Source organism: Cyphellophora europaea (genome assembly GCF_000365145.1).
Source record: "Cyphellophora europaea CBS 101466 unplaced genomic scaffold supercont1.6, whole genome shotgun sequence".
Lineage (NCBI taxonomy): Eukaryota > Fungi > Ascomycota > Eurotiomycetes > Chaetothyriales > Cyphellophoraceae > Cyphellophora > Cyphellophora europaea.
In genome coordinates this window covers 1,939,960-1,954,802 of record NW_008481812.1, presented here as the reverse complement: position 1 = coordinate 1,954,802, position 14,843 = coordinate 1,939,960, and the positions used below count along the sequence as shown (strand labels likewise).

The following is a 14,843-nucleotide window of genomic DNA, read 5'->3' as shown; positions in this document are numbered from 1 at the left end:
CAGAGTAAAGCGCTGTGAAAATGTAGCAATTGTAGTTGAGAGGTTACAGAAGATCTTTCCATCAATGTACAAAAGGCACGACTTTGTAGGCCAGATATGAGCTAGCAAGGTAGAGTACGTGGTCGTTGTTGCCTCCAAAGCAGAGGCGAATGCGCCAAGACTTTCCCGGCTTTGCAGGGAACTGCAAGGCTGAAGACAGAGGGGCTTGTAGAATCTAACGTCCAGCAAATTACACAATGGCCAAGTGCACGTTACCTGGCCGCCACTCACGAGCAGTGCTGTCCTGACCGGACGGATCTAATCACGACATGAGTTTCCTCGAAAGCATGTAACTGGACGGCCATATACCGAAGACTAGCCAGGCCTTGACATTCCCTCGCTAAAGATGAGGAGCAACCCCGGACCTTGACGGATCTACCACAGCTGAAGAAGAAGTGAGGATGAGAAGAGGACAGAAATTTACCCTTCTCAAATACTTGATTGCAGCAGGCATGTGGGCGCAACCTTTGCAAGCCTAGGCGACCACAATGCACCTATATTTCTCGCCTTTGCGGGACAACGCCCTCTTTGACCATATCCGCGTAGCTCATGTCGAAAGCGGGCTGCTCTATCCATCGCCCGTAAGAGGAGATCGCTCTTTTCAAATCACTTCCGCGATGTTGCCTCTCTCAATTCACCGTTCGCAATTCCTACAAGCTCAGACGCATCTCCACCGTTCTCTGTTTATCGCAGTCTCCTGGCTTCGCGTTCAGATTCGAGTAGGCAGAGAATGTCATCGACCTTGACTGCAGCACACTGTTAGCCACGCGGGCGCCCTCGATATCGGATCTGTTTCTCTCCTTGACATACCTGGACCCTTGACGTTGCGGATAATGCTTCGGCTGGTGTCGTCCATGAATTCGACTCTGACTTGGGTAACACCACCTCGTGAGCCTGCATCAACTTGTTAGTGTCGTGATTTTTCAATGTCTTGTTGGCTGCGCGTACCGGTACGGCCGAGGACTCTGGTGACCTTCACGAGCTTGACAGGAACCTTTCCCGCATCCATGTTGGGCGACTGGTATGTGTGGTGCTTAACGGGGGAGGTATTGAGGATGCGCAGCTGCGAGAGAGATCGGGTTCGTGGGTCGCAGTTGAGTTGCAGGATCTCGAACAAAAGCCGGCGGATTCAAATGACTGTGGGCTGGAAATCGCCAAGAGTGACCGGAATTTACGACACCTAATTCCGATGCCAAGTATAGCAAGCCCAAAATTTCTGGCCGACGAGCTTCCGGAACCAGCTTCCTCAAGGTGAGTCACTCTCAAAGAAGACAAAATTGAGATTCACACTGATAATCAGCAGGTCAATTGTCCCGCCAGGAATTTGGTTATCGCCCGACAGAGCCCAATCACGGGCCTGGTGCTCAGCACGAGGGAACAGATCCCGCCATAGTTTGCTAATACCCCACATCCGACTTCGCTGCAACCATTCTACTGAGCATATCGAGCTCTTGCTATAGATTGAGCTTCTGGAACGGTGCCGAGGCATCTGAAAGCACTGTACCCTGTCTATACTTCTGTCAAGCTACACAACGCCTGTCATGGATCTCGTCAACCACCTGTCTGACCGCCTCCTCTTTGCGGTGCCCAAGAAGGGCCGCCTCCAAGCCGCAACCCTGGACCTTCTCTCCGGATCTGATATTCAATTCCGCCGCGAAACACGTCTAGACATCGCTCTGGTGAAGAATCACCCCATCGCTCTCATCTTCCTGCCCGCTGCCGATATCCCCACCTTCGTAGGCGAAGGTCGTGTCGACCTGGGGATCACCGGCGTGGACCAAGTTGCTGAGCACGACGCGCACCTCCCTCTCGGCGAGGTCTCTGGCGTTGAGCAGGTGATGGATCTCGGCTTCGGCAAATGCAAATTGCAGGTTCAAATCCCTGAGAAAGGCAGCCTACAGAACGTCCAGGACCTCGTTGGCAAGAACATTGTCACCTCTTTCACCGGCCTAGCAGAAGACTACTTCGCACGCTTGGAGGGCAAAGGTAGCCGCAAGGAGTCCATCAACGGCGCCGCCTCGCCCATCCCCAAACTCCAAACCAAGATCAAATTCGTCGGCGGAAGCGTCGAAGCTGCCTGTGCGCTCGGAGTCGCCGATGGTATCGTCGACCTGGTCGAGTCCGGCGAAACAATGCGCGCCGCGGGCCTCAAGGCCATCGACACCGTCGTTGAATCCTCCGCCGTACTCATCAAATCCCGCAAGGTCTCCAACGAGAAGCTCGTCAACATGATTGCGGCCCGCATACGCGGTGTGATAACAGCGCAGCGCTACGTGCTGTGTCAGTATAATATTCCCCGCTCGAAACTGCAAGAGGCTAGCAAGATCACTCCAGGCAAGCGGGCGCCCACGGTGAACGCGCTGGAAGAGGATGGCTGGGTGGCTGTCAGCAGCATGGTAGAACGCAAAGTGATTGCGACGGCGATGGACGAGTTAGCTGGAGTGGGGGCCACCGACATCCTAGTGCTCGAGATTGCGAATTCGAGGGCGGGTTGAGCCGTGTGTCGCATATCTCTGGAAGGAGGATCTGGCGTTAGGCGCGCAATGCAGCAGGACTGCGGCAGACATGCTAGATCGTGAACGTAAAATAGACGAGAGGAAAAATGATGGAGCAGCGAAGCCCGCCAATCGCTGACGGATCCGACGTGGGCGACTTGCGGCTTCGCGCGCATGAGGCAGTGAACGAACCGCCAAGCTCAGGCAGCGAAATTGACGTCGTTGGTCAAGGCTGAGCTTTTCCGCAAAGCCCCGGATCGTCCGTCCTGCTATTTAGAGAATTCATTCTGATACCGCAAGAACTGAGTGTGGCCCCTGAGTAGGCATAAACATTACCTATAACTACACCGGTGGCCTGCCGCCGAGCGCTTTGGACATGAAAGCCCGGCTTGCCACAAAAGCCGCCAGCTCTTCGATCATACAGAGGGACATACTCGCAACCGCGTTTTGCGCTGCTCAAGCGAATGCTTCAGACCTGCAAGTACCCTAACCCTTTGACTACGACAAGCCAACAGCATCGCCACACCGATCAACACTCCGAGACTTGTCCGTACTGGTCGCCATCATGTCAGCATCAAAGCCTCCGAGTCCTGACAGTGCCGCCGCTGCCGCCCGCGTTCCCGAAAGCCTCTTCTCCAGGATGGTCGTAGGACCAGTCCTCTTCGTTTCTTTCCTCCTCTCTCTGCTGCTAGTCGATCGGAAGACGTACAGCAGCATCTTGGGACCCAATCATGACGCCCATGGCTACTACCACTCTCACCAGCGCAAGCTTGCCAGATCGGAAATGGACCAGGCTTTTCAGAATCGGAGCAGAGTGATTGCTGGGATGTGCATGATAAGCGGCATCGCCAGTGCCATTGTGCTGTGGATCATTTCGAGCGGCTGGTATTACCTTCGGGGTGGACAATCCTGATATTGAAGGATCAAGGACCTTTTCGGTGATTGTATTGATAAATGAGTGCATCACCCTGTTTTGGTGGTGCGCGCCAGAGTTTTGCGTTGTGTTGTGTTTGATCAACGGTCCAGGTGCGAAGATCACTTCTCTGGCGCGTCTGGCAGACGTTCAATAGCGTATTTTCCTCTTGCCACGGACATAATTGGGACGCCAGGCACTTTTCGTACTCGTCTCTTGAGGTCTCTGTCATTCGTAGCCACGATGTAGATCTTGTGTCGCATAACCCGGTCCACAATGCAGTCGTCGGCGTAGGTGCCTTTATGCCCGCACTTGAGCCGCTCCCACCGCTCGTCTCGTGCAATACGCAAAGCGATGCGATATTTGGGACCCAGCTTCTCCAACTCAGCCATTACGCAGTCGGTGATGATAGGGATGCATTTTGCATAGAGGCAGTCCATCATTGTCGGGAGCATCTCTAGCTTTTTCTGTACGGTGTGGGAAAGGAAATTGGTATCGACTAAGACATTGTACGGCGGAACGAGGGCAGTGTTGTATTGGAAGAACAGAGCAGAGGACATTTGCGGTCTGCCACTGGTCAGCATCTGTATCTTGTTCTGGAGCAAGGCGGCTTACACTTCTCTGATCACATCGTCGTCCTTCTTCTTGGCCACGACCTCAGCCTTGGCTTGATTCTCCTTCAGACGAGCATCTCGCTTACCGATGATGCGCTTGACGGTCGCAAATTTTCTCGTTTTCTTCTGGACACCCATAATGGTGGTTCAGGCGAGATCGATCGTGGTGGGAAGGTGGCCTGGCGGTAGGTGAATTCGACGTAGCCTCTGAAATTTTGGTAGCAGGCAGTGAATTTGGAGAATTGCGCAACCACTTGAAGGGAACACCGTAGCGAAACTTCGGTGACCCAGGGCGACTGCTATGCCAACCCATTCTTAGATTCGCCAAGCCAGAGATCTAAGCCTCCTGCGTCGCGTAACAATCCCTGTCAGTTGACCTCCTTTCAACCACATCTTTTCAACCCACCTGTACCACACTTTACTCTCTCGACTGCAGCAATCTACGGGACAACGCATAAACCGACACCATGGCCGAGTCTTCACAGCGACCGAGCGGCTCCCAGTCTGCCCCAACCCTGACTGGCGTGTTCAGCTACCCCCCTCCTTCGGTGCCTCCTATTGCAAGCGCCCCATACATGCAATCATCGCGCCTACCCGATAACTTCGTCTTCATCGTCGTCGGCGCGGCTCTTGGTTTTATCGTCCTTGTGATTGTCACATGGAGACTCATGAGTTCATGGGCAATGAACCGAAATTCGAAGAAGGTTGCTGCAAGCGGCTCAGGCCCCAGCTACACCCCGCTTCCCGACCTCAAGAAAAACCCAGCGGCGCAGTCTGGACACGACATGGCTGACCTGAGCAAGCTGCCCCGATCCTTCTCGAGCGTGCCGAGTCTGTTCTTCTCCCCAACCGCAGAGGTTGCAAGACAATCAAGGGTACCTTCACACCACCTTCCGGCTGGTCACTATAGGGATGGATCGGATCCGTCAAGACGATAGTACCGTCTTGATGAACCGTCTCAGCACCGAAGTGTATCCTCGTTCTACTCTGCCAGCGGATCAACGAACTACACCTATGGCGCTACTTATAACGAGCTAAGTGACAAAGACTTGCATAAATGGGCATAATAAACGGAGTTCCGGAATCAGCAAATGTACAAAACGGTGTTCCGTGACTCGATTTGCTCGACCACCATCATCGACTCTGGGTTTGCGCATGTTATTGGGCTTGGGCGAGCACACGATATCTGAATGAACCCCTCGAAAGCGTTATTAAGTGCATCATGGATCGATCGGGCCGTCAGGTTGGTGGCCTTGCTGCCAATGGATCGCGACGCTTGTTGCACTGCCAAAGAGCCAATTCAGGCGGGAATCCGTCCGATTCTGGCGAGCGATCGAGGCGCATGGCTTAAGGATCGGTGGGTCGTGGAGAGGATGTTTCGTTCTGCATCTGGTCAGTGTCTCAGCATCAGCGACGGCGTTTATGGGATGATTTATTGCCTCGAGAGGGAGTTGGAAGAAGCAGTGTTCCAGTCTCGCAACCTTCCAGGATCAATTAAGATTTTACAACTCTCATGTGTCTGTGCTCAAATATTCAATGGTGCAGCTTCAGAACGGATGGCTGCAGGTGTCATTGATCTTATGCAGCAGACGAAAAGCGGCTCTCCGCTGCTGCTGTGTAACGCTCGGTCCAGAATCGTCGTGCTCGTTGCCGTTAGACGACATCTCAGGCTGACCCACAGCCTTGTATGCTAAGCCAATCGGAGAGTGTCATCGAGCAGCTCGAGTGCAGATACCTTCAACTCAGCCAAATCCTGCCGTGTCTACGTTCCTTACCGCTTTTGCTCTATCTCATCTCGTCTACATCTTCCCGTGCGCAATGTCTTACGTCGCTCCTCGACTGACGTTGCGTTCCTTCCCCCGCGCTTCCACCCCCATCCGTCTCCAACGGCGCTACGCCAGGGTCCACGATGTACGCTTTGTGGCAACGCAGCAACGAACGAGCACGATAGATGAGAAATATAGAGCGAAGCTCGAACAGAAGGCCAAATCGTATGTCTCTTCGACCACGACGGAAGGGGGAGACGCTGACAAGTTCCCAGAGAGGGCCATGAGTCCATCTCATCGCTGAAAGAAGCCTACGCAGACAAGATCTCCGAACACCGTCGGGCAGCCTCGAAACCACCACCAGGCGCTTCAATAAACACGTCTTCACCCCTCGAGCCACCGTCTCCTTCGTCCTCACAACCCCAACAGCCCACTCAGTCCTCACAACCTCCATCCCGGGGTGCACCCGGCCACAAAGTCCCCGAAAGCGGCATCAAGCCACTCTCCTCCTACCTCGATCTCGAGAAGATCGCCAGCCTTCCCGCCAAAGAAATCGAGCTGCTGTGGCGGCTACGACATGCCTCTTCGCCCCTGTCCCTCTGCGCGACCATCCCCCTCGACACCTACCGACGCATGTACGCCTCGGCACTACAACACCCACAATTCGTGCTCCCACTCCCACGCCCCGCCTCCGACGACGGCTCAGGCGACATCCAGACCTCCACCGACGGCTTCGGGCCCGACGCCCAACGCACGACGGCCGACGTGCACTTCCTACAGTGGGGCTTCCACCCGCCCGCAAAGTCCGCCACGCCGCCATCAGGAACTGCGGCGGGTGCAGGCGCGAAATCAGAAAATAATCATACGAGCACCGTTATATTCACGCACCTGGCGGCCTTCAAGCTGCACGGCGAGCACGCGCAGCCTCACACGACCATCACGCACCACCTGGACCTCGCGGACAGCCACGGGCTGGTGCTGCTGAATGGCGGGGTGATGGAGGGGCGGGGCGTGAGCGTCGACGAGGGCCGCTGGCTGCTGATGTGCCTACAGAAGTTCTACGATTTTGAAGGTCACGGTGGGGGAGTGGGGCGGGAGCGGCGGCAGGAGCTGTTGAAGAAGTTCAGCAGTGGGGATAGCGGGTTTAGTCTGGAGGAGCTGTTGGATGAGGCTGAGAGAGTAAGTTGAGAGAAAAGTCACGTTGTAGATGTAAACGCATGGGTAATGGGGGTATCATAAGATATTACAGTTTATTAGAGGAACGAATCCCCGGCCTGAGATAGTGGCCTGTACAGTATCCAACCAACGGAAGATCAACTCCAGAGTTCTTCCTTTCGCACATCTGTCTCGGCTGTTTGAAGTTTCGTGTCGCCTCTGCTGGGCTCGCCGATCACCTCTTGCACCAGAAAGGCCCAGACCGCATCGAAATACCCGGGTTCTGCAACGGTCGAATTGTGGTCGCCGTTCGCAAACTCTTTCCATGTTTTCCGCTGCGTTGGACATGCTTCGAAAAGGGTTTTCATCATGGCTGGCGGTACGATCTCATCCCGCCGTCCGCTCAAAAACAGCCAGGGGATCTTTGCTTCTGCCGCCATCTTGACGATCGTTTCGTCCGAGCCCCACTTCTGATGGCACCAGCTCGCGATGAACTTCGCCGGCGGCATGACCGTGGGGATCAGCTTGCGGATACTTGTGAAAGTGTTCTCCAGTATCACGCCCGCAATAACTCCGGCGTTTTGGTTTGCGTGCACGAGTTTTACTGTAACGGCACCGCCTAGCGATTGTCCGTAAATGACGATTCTTGTGTTCTTGAGCTCAGGGTGGTTGCGCACATAGTCCAGAGCGGTCTGCCCATCAATCGTGAGGCCGTCTTCGTTAGGGGATCCAGTGCTGAGACCATAGCCGCGGTACTCAGCCATAAAGACATGACAGCCTAGAGATTCGGAGAGAACCTTGCCTATGGGAAGACGGTGACCTACGTTACCGGCGTTGCCGTGAAACATAACGAGTGTGACATTCTTCCGTAATTGGGCATTGGGCGGTCGTAGGAGATAGGCGTGCAGAGTCTCGCCATCGGGGGTGGGGAAATTTAGGCTATCTGCGTTTTCGATATGGAACTGCTGTGGGGTAGGCACTTGGGTGCGGGCGCCAGTCGGGAGGTTGGCGGGATAGATCAAATCGTTTTGCTTGAAGTATAGGAGGGAAGAGCCGAGAGCAGCGAGAGTGGAGGAGGCGAGGACGGGAAGTCGTAGATATGAGAGCATAGATGTGAGGTAGTTGCCGGTGCCGCTCATGGCGGGCAACCGTCGAGGAGGACGGTGACGGCCAGTGTATTAGTCGTCGTGCCGACAGCGGAAGATTCGCCTGGAGTGATCCTGCACAGCGGGGAGGCTGCGACCTAAGATGTAGGAAGAAGCCCTAGTGGGAGGAGTGCGATATGACCCGACAGTGGTATGGATTGGCTCGCGTCGGTGGGATAGCACTGGATTCATCGATCAAGAGGGACAGAAAGTGCCAGCGATGGCATAAGCTTGAGTTGTACAGATAGCAAAGGTAGAGTTGAGGTGAGCAAGGTGTCTGAAGTTCAGTTCGTCTTGAATGCCGCAGACCAAGTGACGAACTCCATTCGGTTTGACTACCCCAACTACGGCGGCCTACAGAGCCCATTAGAACCAAGGCAGTCGTGCATTCGCGTTTCCAGCTGCCTTTCCGCAACTTGAACTCGCGACACATTGATTTACCGCCATCTGATCCATCAACACCCCAGCACCTGCTTTCAAGGTCGGAACAGCGCTAGATCATCTCCTTTGCGCCTTTGGCTCGATTATACCAACCGCACCGCCCTACGTAACTCTCAACCGCACCCAAGTCTTACATCAACTCACCATGATCGGACACGCCTCGGGGATGTTGGGGGAGGACGGAATCCACGTCGACATGAACCATCTGAAGAAGGGCGAAGTCAACCTGGGCACATCAATCATGGCTATCAACTTCAAAGACGGCGTCATCCTAGGCGCGGACAGCAGAACCACCACTGGTGCATACATCGCGAACAGAGTTACAGACAAGCTCACGCAAGTACATGACACCATCTGGTGTTGTCGATCAGGATCTGCGGCGGACACTCAGGCTGTGGCAGACATTGTTCAGTATCACCTCTCAATGTACGGTATCACCAACGACGAGCGGCCAACTACCTCAACCGCAGCTGCGCTGTTCCAGGAGCTCTGCTACGACAACAAAGACATGCTGAGGTAGGCATCAACCCAACATGAAGATAGATGGGCAAGGCTAACACTAGCAGTGCTGGAATGATCATTGCAGGCTATGACCAGCGACACGGCGGTCAAGTATACTCGATACCTCTGGGCGGCTCCCTCCACAAACAAAAGTATGCCATTGGCGGCTCCGGCTCAACATACATTTACGGATACTGTGATGCAAATTGGCAGGAGGATATGACTGAGGAGCAAGGTGTGGCGTTCGTCAAGGGAGCGCTGGCAGAAGCAATCAAGTGGGATGGAAGCTCAGGCGGTGTCATTCGCATGGTGGTGCTTACCAACAAGGGTGCGCAGAGGCATCTCTACCTACCTGATGTTGGCTACAAGGGCCCAGGGAAGCAATAGTGAGGCATTATGGAGAATTCTCGACAGGGGTGGTGGAGTTTCTTGATCTAAACTCATGCATTGCGGGATCGGCTGCAGGGTTATCAGAACTTGGTACCTTTTTTGAGGTCATAGTATCAGCACGCGGCGTCTGTATCAGCTCGGAAAGCCTAGGACTGCTTAAAGGAGCCAAATCTGCAGTGTCCAAGCCCGCGCGAACTGGGTCAACAAAAAGCAAGCGCTTAGACCGAAGTGCTTGGCCGTAGTTCTTTCGGCTCTGAAAGATGACGCTTGTGGCGACCGCTAGAATGCCTAAAAGCCCTTAAAGCATAGCCAACAAGGGGCCGCTGTTATACCTGGAATGAATGCTGAGCCACTTCGCGCGGCTCTCACTGATATTCCGATTCCCACCCATTCTTGCCTTGTCGCCCGCAGTCTGTATACACCACTCTTCTTGCATCACCGTTGCTACGACTATCTTGCTGCTCCCTTCTTGACCGACCTGTTTCACTGCGTGACGAAGCCCCGAAATGTCGCTGGTGAGTTACTGCCCTGTGTCCCCGTCCGCTTTGTTGCCCTGCCCGCAGCACATGCCAGAAATTCGGCCGTGTCGGTAGCTTATGAAGATCCCGGACACCGCCTTACATCAACCCCTCTCTACCTCGATTACGAACTCCAATCTACAGTCAAGATCCGATCGCAACAGGACTACACGCTGCACTGTTGGCTCTGGCTCCGCAGTGCATACTCACCAAGCGTCACTTACACGTGGGAAAGGCTCGCCCTGGTACCCACAGCCTGGCCTCGACTTGTGCCTTCCCAAATCACTTTTCCACACCACCCAGCGTCCACCGTCTTTACCAACCAACCCGCTGCCCGTCAACTGCTAATCGTGGATGCATTCAGACACTCCTTGAACGCTGAAGGATGGGATCGCTGGTGTTGACCCAGACCGCGCCCGAAGGGACCACTACATATCCCCACATCATGTCCACCAGCGACGCCGCCCAGCAGGTAGACTATACGACGACACAATCTGCGCGCTCCCGAGAACAGACCTATTCATCCTCTACCTCTTCGAGTCCCTCTGCGGCCCAGCCTATTCCCCGAAATACGCGCGATGCGGACTCGCAAGCGTCCAGTGCCGATTCGGAGGCTACCGTCACAGGGTCGACCGTGAGCGCAAACTACGCTGCCCACATGAATCAACAACGATACCACCCTCATCACAATATACAGAGCCGCGGCTATGACCAGGCTGGTTTCCCGCTCACCAGTCAACCGCAAGGTCTGCATTCCTCCCCAGATTCTCCCCGGCTACAGCCGACACACCCTTCCACAAGATCACTGGCAGAATCAGCCGCGACTTCCCCTAGTCGGATCAAAGTGCGAGATTTGTCACATATACAGAGCTTCGCGAGTGAGGAGTACTTGGCTCGGCCACGTCTCCACCAGAGGACTGGAAGCAGCGTCTCAGACGCTGGCAGATCATACGAGATCAGTTCAATGCCTGTTACAGACATTATCGAGATGGTGGCTGGCCTACTGACCAAGATCACCAACACCAACGATCGCCAACACGATCATATGAGTCGTCCGATTCCTCTACCTGAAGACCAGGCCAACATGAGCACTCAGACGTCCAGCGTTTTGGCCTTTCACGGCAAGAACGTCCCTAGCATCACAATCTTGAGCTATCTCAGCAGAATTCACAAGTACTGCCCTACGACATACGAGGTATTTCTCAGCCTTTTGGTCTATTTCGATCGTATGACGGAAATGGTGAATCGAGGCTTTCTCCGTCAAGCCCAGGCGCAGCAACAAGCAGCATCAGAGGCTGCGCCTGCGTCTCCAAGCGAAAAGGCCCCCCGAACGCGGTCACCATCGGCCGAGCATCAAGTACCAACCGCAGTCGCTACTCCCCCGGCTTCTGGGCAAATGTCGCCCTCAGATCGCAGAACGCCTTCACAGATGCCACCCTCGCCACCTATGCAGGTCGGTCCGACTGATCTCTCCAATTTCTTCGTTGTCGACAGCTTCAACATACACCGTCTCGTCATCGCCGGCGTAACATGCGCCAGCAAATTCTTCTCCGATGTCTTCTATACCAATTCTAGATATGCCAAGGTGAGTTTGAGTCTATCAATGCCATTGCTTGGCCTTGGGATTAATCACGTGTCAGGTTGGAGGACTGCCATTGGTAGAGCTGAATCATCTGGAGCTTCAGTTCCTCATACTCAATGACTTTCGACTTAGTATTCCCGTCGAAGAGCTAGAAGCGTACGGGACCATGCTCGTTGAATTCTACGCCAGAGAGGTCGTAGCTCAACAACAGGCCGCCCAACAGCATCAGTCCGCCCTGTCAACACCGGCTACTCCGAGCGAGGGCATGTTCATGCGGGACCAGAGTGGACGATCGACGAGCCAAGCGACCACGGCTTGAACGACTGAACCCGAGGCACGTAAGGGTCCTTGACTCAACTACATGGCGTTGGTGGTGAATAGACATCGAATTTAGCTTGGTATGGAGACGGTAGTACGAGATCACGACTCTGCTTTAGAGTGCAACTGATATGGCGAATGGAAGATGATGACACGAAGTTGCAATGCTGCTGGACGCCGCTGGTGGATCGCTGAGCGTTTGTTGGAACAAAAGAATGGTTTGGCTCTGAACGAACCTGTGGTACGAGATCAGAGGCATCGCAAACAGGGCAAGCCCGACTTGAGGGCTTCTCGTTCACTTTGTTGTGGCCTTGCTGTTCTCATATGTGAAGGGGAGTACGGACGATCGCAAAGGCGACGATCGACCCTGAGACTGTTTCTAGAAGTGCGAGAAGTCGAAGTATTGTCGGCAATAGACAGTACTGGAACTGAGCACGGAAGGGCGAATAGACTATATTGACCACTTTCACTTGTACCGCGATAAATACTGCCACTGCCACTGCCAATGCCAAGCATTACAAGACGCGAGTGAGCAGATGCTTGTCCGGGGGTCCTCGACCCCGAGTACCTGACTCTGACCAACACATACGATATCTTTCCTCAAACTATCATGTCGATGAGTTCTCGTAGTGGCTACATCGGCAACAAAGCTTCATGCGATAAGATGGACCAGTAGGAACGCTTACGTCGATTCGTTTGTTACTCACGAGCTGGTGGATGCCTCGTTTGCCTGACGTAAAAGCCCTCTTTGTCTTGAGTCGAAGCGGTATCAGGCAACCAGGCGCCTATTCAAACACCGATTGATTCTAGCCGGCTGATTCAAGTCAATATCGAGCTTAGTGCCCGAAATCATGCCTTGTTGCTCTCCTTTGTCAGCCTCGTCGATGTCCTGCCCTACGCTTGCCACTGGCTTCGCCAACTTCGGCCGTCTTCTCCACTGGCACACCCGCCTTGTCAAGGTGTGGATATGTATGAAACCAGGTTGGCCGTTATTTCGAGCCTTGTTGCTTGTTTGACGGCCTCAAAGAAATGAGCAGCACCTGATTAGCTCTCCTAACACTACTGAAGAGGGGTTCGGATGCCTGGGTGCCCTCGCTTTCATGCTGAGTATAGCTAGTTGGCCACACGCTCTCCACTGTCTAAACTGACCACCAGAGTCTCGCTTGACACAGGTCTATGTGTCCGTTTGACGTTAGCTAGGTCCGTAGCCCTCGAAGGCCGAAGATAACTACCTTTCCCAAGATGACACAAATCACCCACAAAACCGTGCTAACATCATGCATCTATATCCTCCTCGGTTGCCGAGGCATCCACGCCGGCGTCAGTGACTCGCAGATGCAATACGCAGGCTCCAAGTCCGACTCTGACTCCATTCCCTCAGACTCAACCGAAGACCTAACGCCATGGCCAACCCAGCGCGTCCCCGGCATGAATCTGGACGAGATCATCTCCTACGAGAACGGCCACAACTTCAACCTCCGCCCGTCCAGATCCGTTGCCCTCGCCAACCGCCAACCCAAAGAGACCCTCGTTACCGTCACGGGCACTGCCAACACCAACACCAACAGCTCCTCCGTCGCCAACATACCCCCCGACACGACCCCGCCGCCCGACCTCAGCGAAGCCCCCAACTCACTAGACCACGCCGTCGACAAGCGCAAGGCCAGCACGCGTCCAGACCCGCTCTACAAACACCCGGACCCCAACGGGCCGGACGGCATGCCCAACTACGTAGCCTGGTTCGACCGCGGCTGCAACTTCGGCAACCTCCCCAACTGGACCTGGAAGCGGTCCTCGGACGACAACTCGACTAACTCGCGCCCTCCTAACGGCGGCGGCGGCGCCGGCGACGGCGCCCAGGACATCATCGACCGCTACCTCCCGTACTTCCGCCTGAACAACAAGATCAACAAAAAGCTCCTGCAGGACCGGGCCGCCGAAACCCGCAGCGACAAACTCCCCTACGGCGCCGTGCGCGCCTCGGGCTCCATCACCGTCTACACGGACCTCGACGCCTTCAAGCAGATGGTCTACACGGTGCACAACGGCGCCACCGACACGCAGTGCGGCGGCGGCACCCCGCCGGTCTTCAGCGCCACCACCAAAGCTGGCGCCGCGGCGGCCAAGCCGAGTGACAAGGGGAGTAAGACGGGGGATAAAAAGGACGCTAAAAATAAGAACGCGAATGGGAATGCGCGGTTTGGGTTGGCGGGCGCGGATGCGAAGGTGGGGAAAAGGAGGGAGGGGGAGGATCCGGGGGATTGGGCGAGTGAGTGGTATGACTATGGCGATGAGGCTGATGAAGACGATGAGGTGGAGGAGCATGGGTATGAGGATGAGACAAAGCCGGCGAGTGCGGATGCGGCGGACGTTACTGCCACTGCCACTGCAGCAAATGCTGCCGCTGCCGCTGCTGTCACGGAGGCGGTGCAGCAGCAGCAGCAGCAGCAGCAGCAACAGGAGGAGGAGAAGAAGAACAGCAGAAGGGGTCAGGAGGAGATCATGCAACTCTATGGACCCGACGGCAAGCCTTTGCCGTATGATCCAGACTTGTTCGCCGCGTTTCTGACCGCGACGGGGACGATTTGGGTGAATTGAAAGGGGGAAAGGGGAGCGGTGGGTTGGACTAGGTACAGTAGGATGGAGAAGGAAAGGAAGGACGGGATTGAGATCGGGTATTGGGAATTGGTATTGGCTTACACGCAAACATGAGTGAGTCAGTGAGTCAGTGTGTCCATGCAGATGCAGATGCAGATGCAGATGCAGTTGTTGAGGTCATGGCATATAACATGACTGATCTACGCTCGGTAGTTAGCCTAACGGCGCGAAAAGGTAAGCAAGATTACTTTTCTTCTAATGGGGAGTCTCAGAAGGAACATGAGGATTGGAAACGGGGTGTGTGTCTATCTGCAATTTGCTTTTCTTTGCTTCCGTCGTTGCGTCTTCCGTTGCTCGTTATGTTTGGT

At 54.8% G+C, this 14,843-nt stretch overlaps 10 protein-coding genes across 10 annotated transcripts; 7 read left to right on the top strand and 3 right to left on the bottom strand.

Moving 5' to 3' along the window:
* Positions 1-723: 723 nt before the first annotated feature.
* On the bottom strand, positions 724-1,048 carry HMPREF1541_06965 (40S ribosomal protein S28; the record flags this gene model as incomplete). Its single annotated transcript, XM_008721290.1, has 3 exons — positions 724-785; positions 850-933; positions 988-1,048. The coding sequence occupies 3 exons, from the start codon at positions 1,046-1,048 to the stop codon at positions 724-726; spliced, it is 207 nt and encodes a 68-aa protein (XP_008719512.1).
* A 532-nt stretch (positions 1,049-1,580) lies between these two features.
* HMPREF1541_06964 (ATP phosphoribosyltransferase) lies at positions 1,581-2,534 on the top strand (the record flags this gene model as incomplete). Its single annotated transcript, XM_008721289.1, has 1 exon — positions 1,581-2,534. The coding sequence occupies one exon, from the start codon at positions 1,581-1,583 to the stop codon at positions 2,532-2,534; it is 954 nt and encodes a 317-aa protein (XP_008719511.1).
* Positions 2,535-3,099: 565 nt separating this feature from the next.
* HMPREF1541_06963 (uncharacterized protein) lies at positions 3,100-3,447 on the top strand (the record flags this gene model as incomplete). The annotated part of the gene is made up of 1 exon (XM_008721288.1): positions 3,100-3,447. One exon carries the CDS (start codon positions 3,100-3,102, stop codon positions 3,445-3,447), a length of 348 nt encoding a protein of 115 aa, XP_008719510.1.
* Positions 3,448-3,569: 122 nt separating this feature from the next.
* HMPREF1541_06962 (uncharacterized protein) lies at positions 3,570-4,199 on the bottom strand (the record flags this gene model as incomplete). Its single annotated transcript, XM_008721287.1, has 2 exons — positions 3,570-4,014; positions 4,063-4,199. 2 exons carry the CDS (start codon positions 4,197-4,199, stop codon positions 3,570-3,572), a joined length of 582 nt encoding a protein of 193 aa, XP_008719509.1.
* A 329-nt stretch (positions 4,200-4,528) lies between these two features.
* On the top strand, positions 4,529-4,999 carry HMPREF1541_06961 (uncharacterized protein; the record flags this gene model as incomplete). Its single annotated transcript, XM_008721286.1, has 1 exon — positions 4,529-4,999. The coding sequence occupies one exon, from the start codon at positions 4,529-4,531 to the stop codon at positions 4,997-4,999; it is 471 nt and encodes a 156-aa protein (XP_008719508.1).
* An 880-nt stretch (positions 5,000-5,879) lies between these two features.
* HMPREF1541_06960 (uncharacterized protein) lies at positions 5,880-7,015 on the top strand (the record flags this gene model as incomplete). The annotated part of the gene is made up of 2 exons (XM_008721285.1): positions 5,880-6,052; positions 6,103-7,015. 2 exons carry the CDS (start codon positions 5,880-5,882, stop codon positions 7,013-7,015), a joined length of 1,086 nt encoding a protein of 361 aa, XP_008719507.1.
* A 125-nt stretch (positions 7,016-7,140) lies between these two features.
* HMPREF1541_06959 (uncharacterized protein) lies at positions 7,141-8,121 on the bottom strand (the record flags this gene model as incomplete). Its single annotated transcript, XM_008721284.1, has 1 exon — positions 7,141-8,121. The coding sequence occupies one exon, from the start codon at positions 8,119-8,121 to the stop codon at positions 7,141-7,143; it is 981 nt and encodes a 326-aa protein (XP_008719506.1).
* A 592-nt stretch (positions 8,122-8,713) lies between these two features.
* HMPREF1541_06958 (proteasome component PRE3) lies at positions 8,714-9,456 on the top strand (the record flags this gene model as incomplete). Its single annotated transcript, XM_008721283.1, has 2 exons — positions 8,714-9,084; positions 9,135-9,456. The coding sequence occupies 2 exons, from the start codon at positions 8,714-8,716 to the stop codon at positions 9,454-9,456; spliced, it is 693 nt and encodes a 230-aa protein (XP_008719505.1).
* A 966-nt stretch (positions 9,457-10,422) lies between these two features.
* On the top strand, positions 10,423-11,878 carry HMPREF1541_06957 (uncharacterized protein; the record flags this gene model as incomplete). Its single annotated transcript, XM_008721282.1, has 2 exons — positions 10,423-11,562; positions 11,618-11,878. The coding sequence occupies 2 exons, from the start codon at positions 10,423-10,425 to the stop codon at positions 11,876-11,878; spliced, it is 1,401 nt and encodes a 466-aa protein (XP_008719504.1).
* Positions 11,879-13,119: 1,241 nt separating this feature from the next.
* HMPREF1541_06956 (uncharacterized protein) lies at positions 13,120-14,475 on the top strand (the record flags this gene model as incomplete). Its single annotated transcript, XM_008721281.1, has 1 exon — positions 13,120-14,475. The coding sequence occupies one exon, from the start codon at positions 13,120-13,122 to the stop codon at positions 14,473-14,475; it is 1,356 nt and encodes a 451-aa protein (XP_008719503.1).
* Between the last annotated feature and the right edge of the window lie 368 nt (positions 14,476-14,843).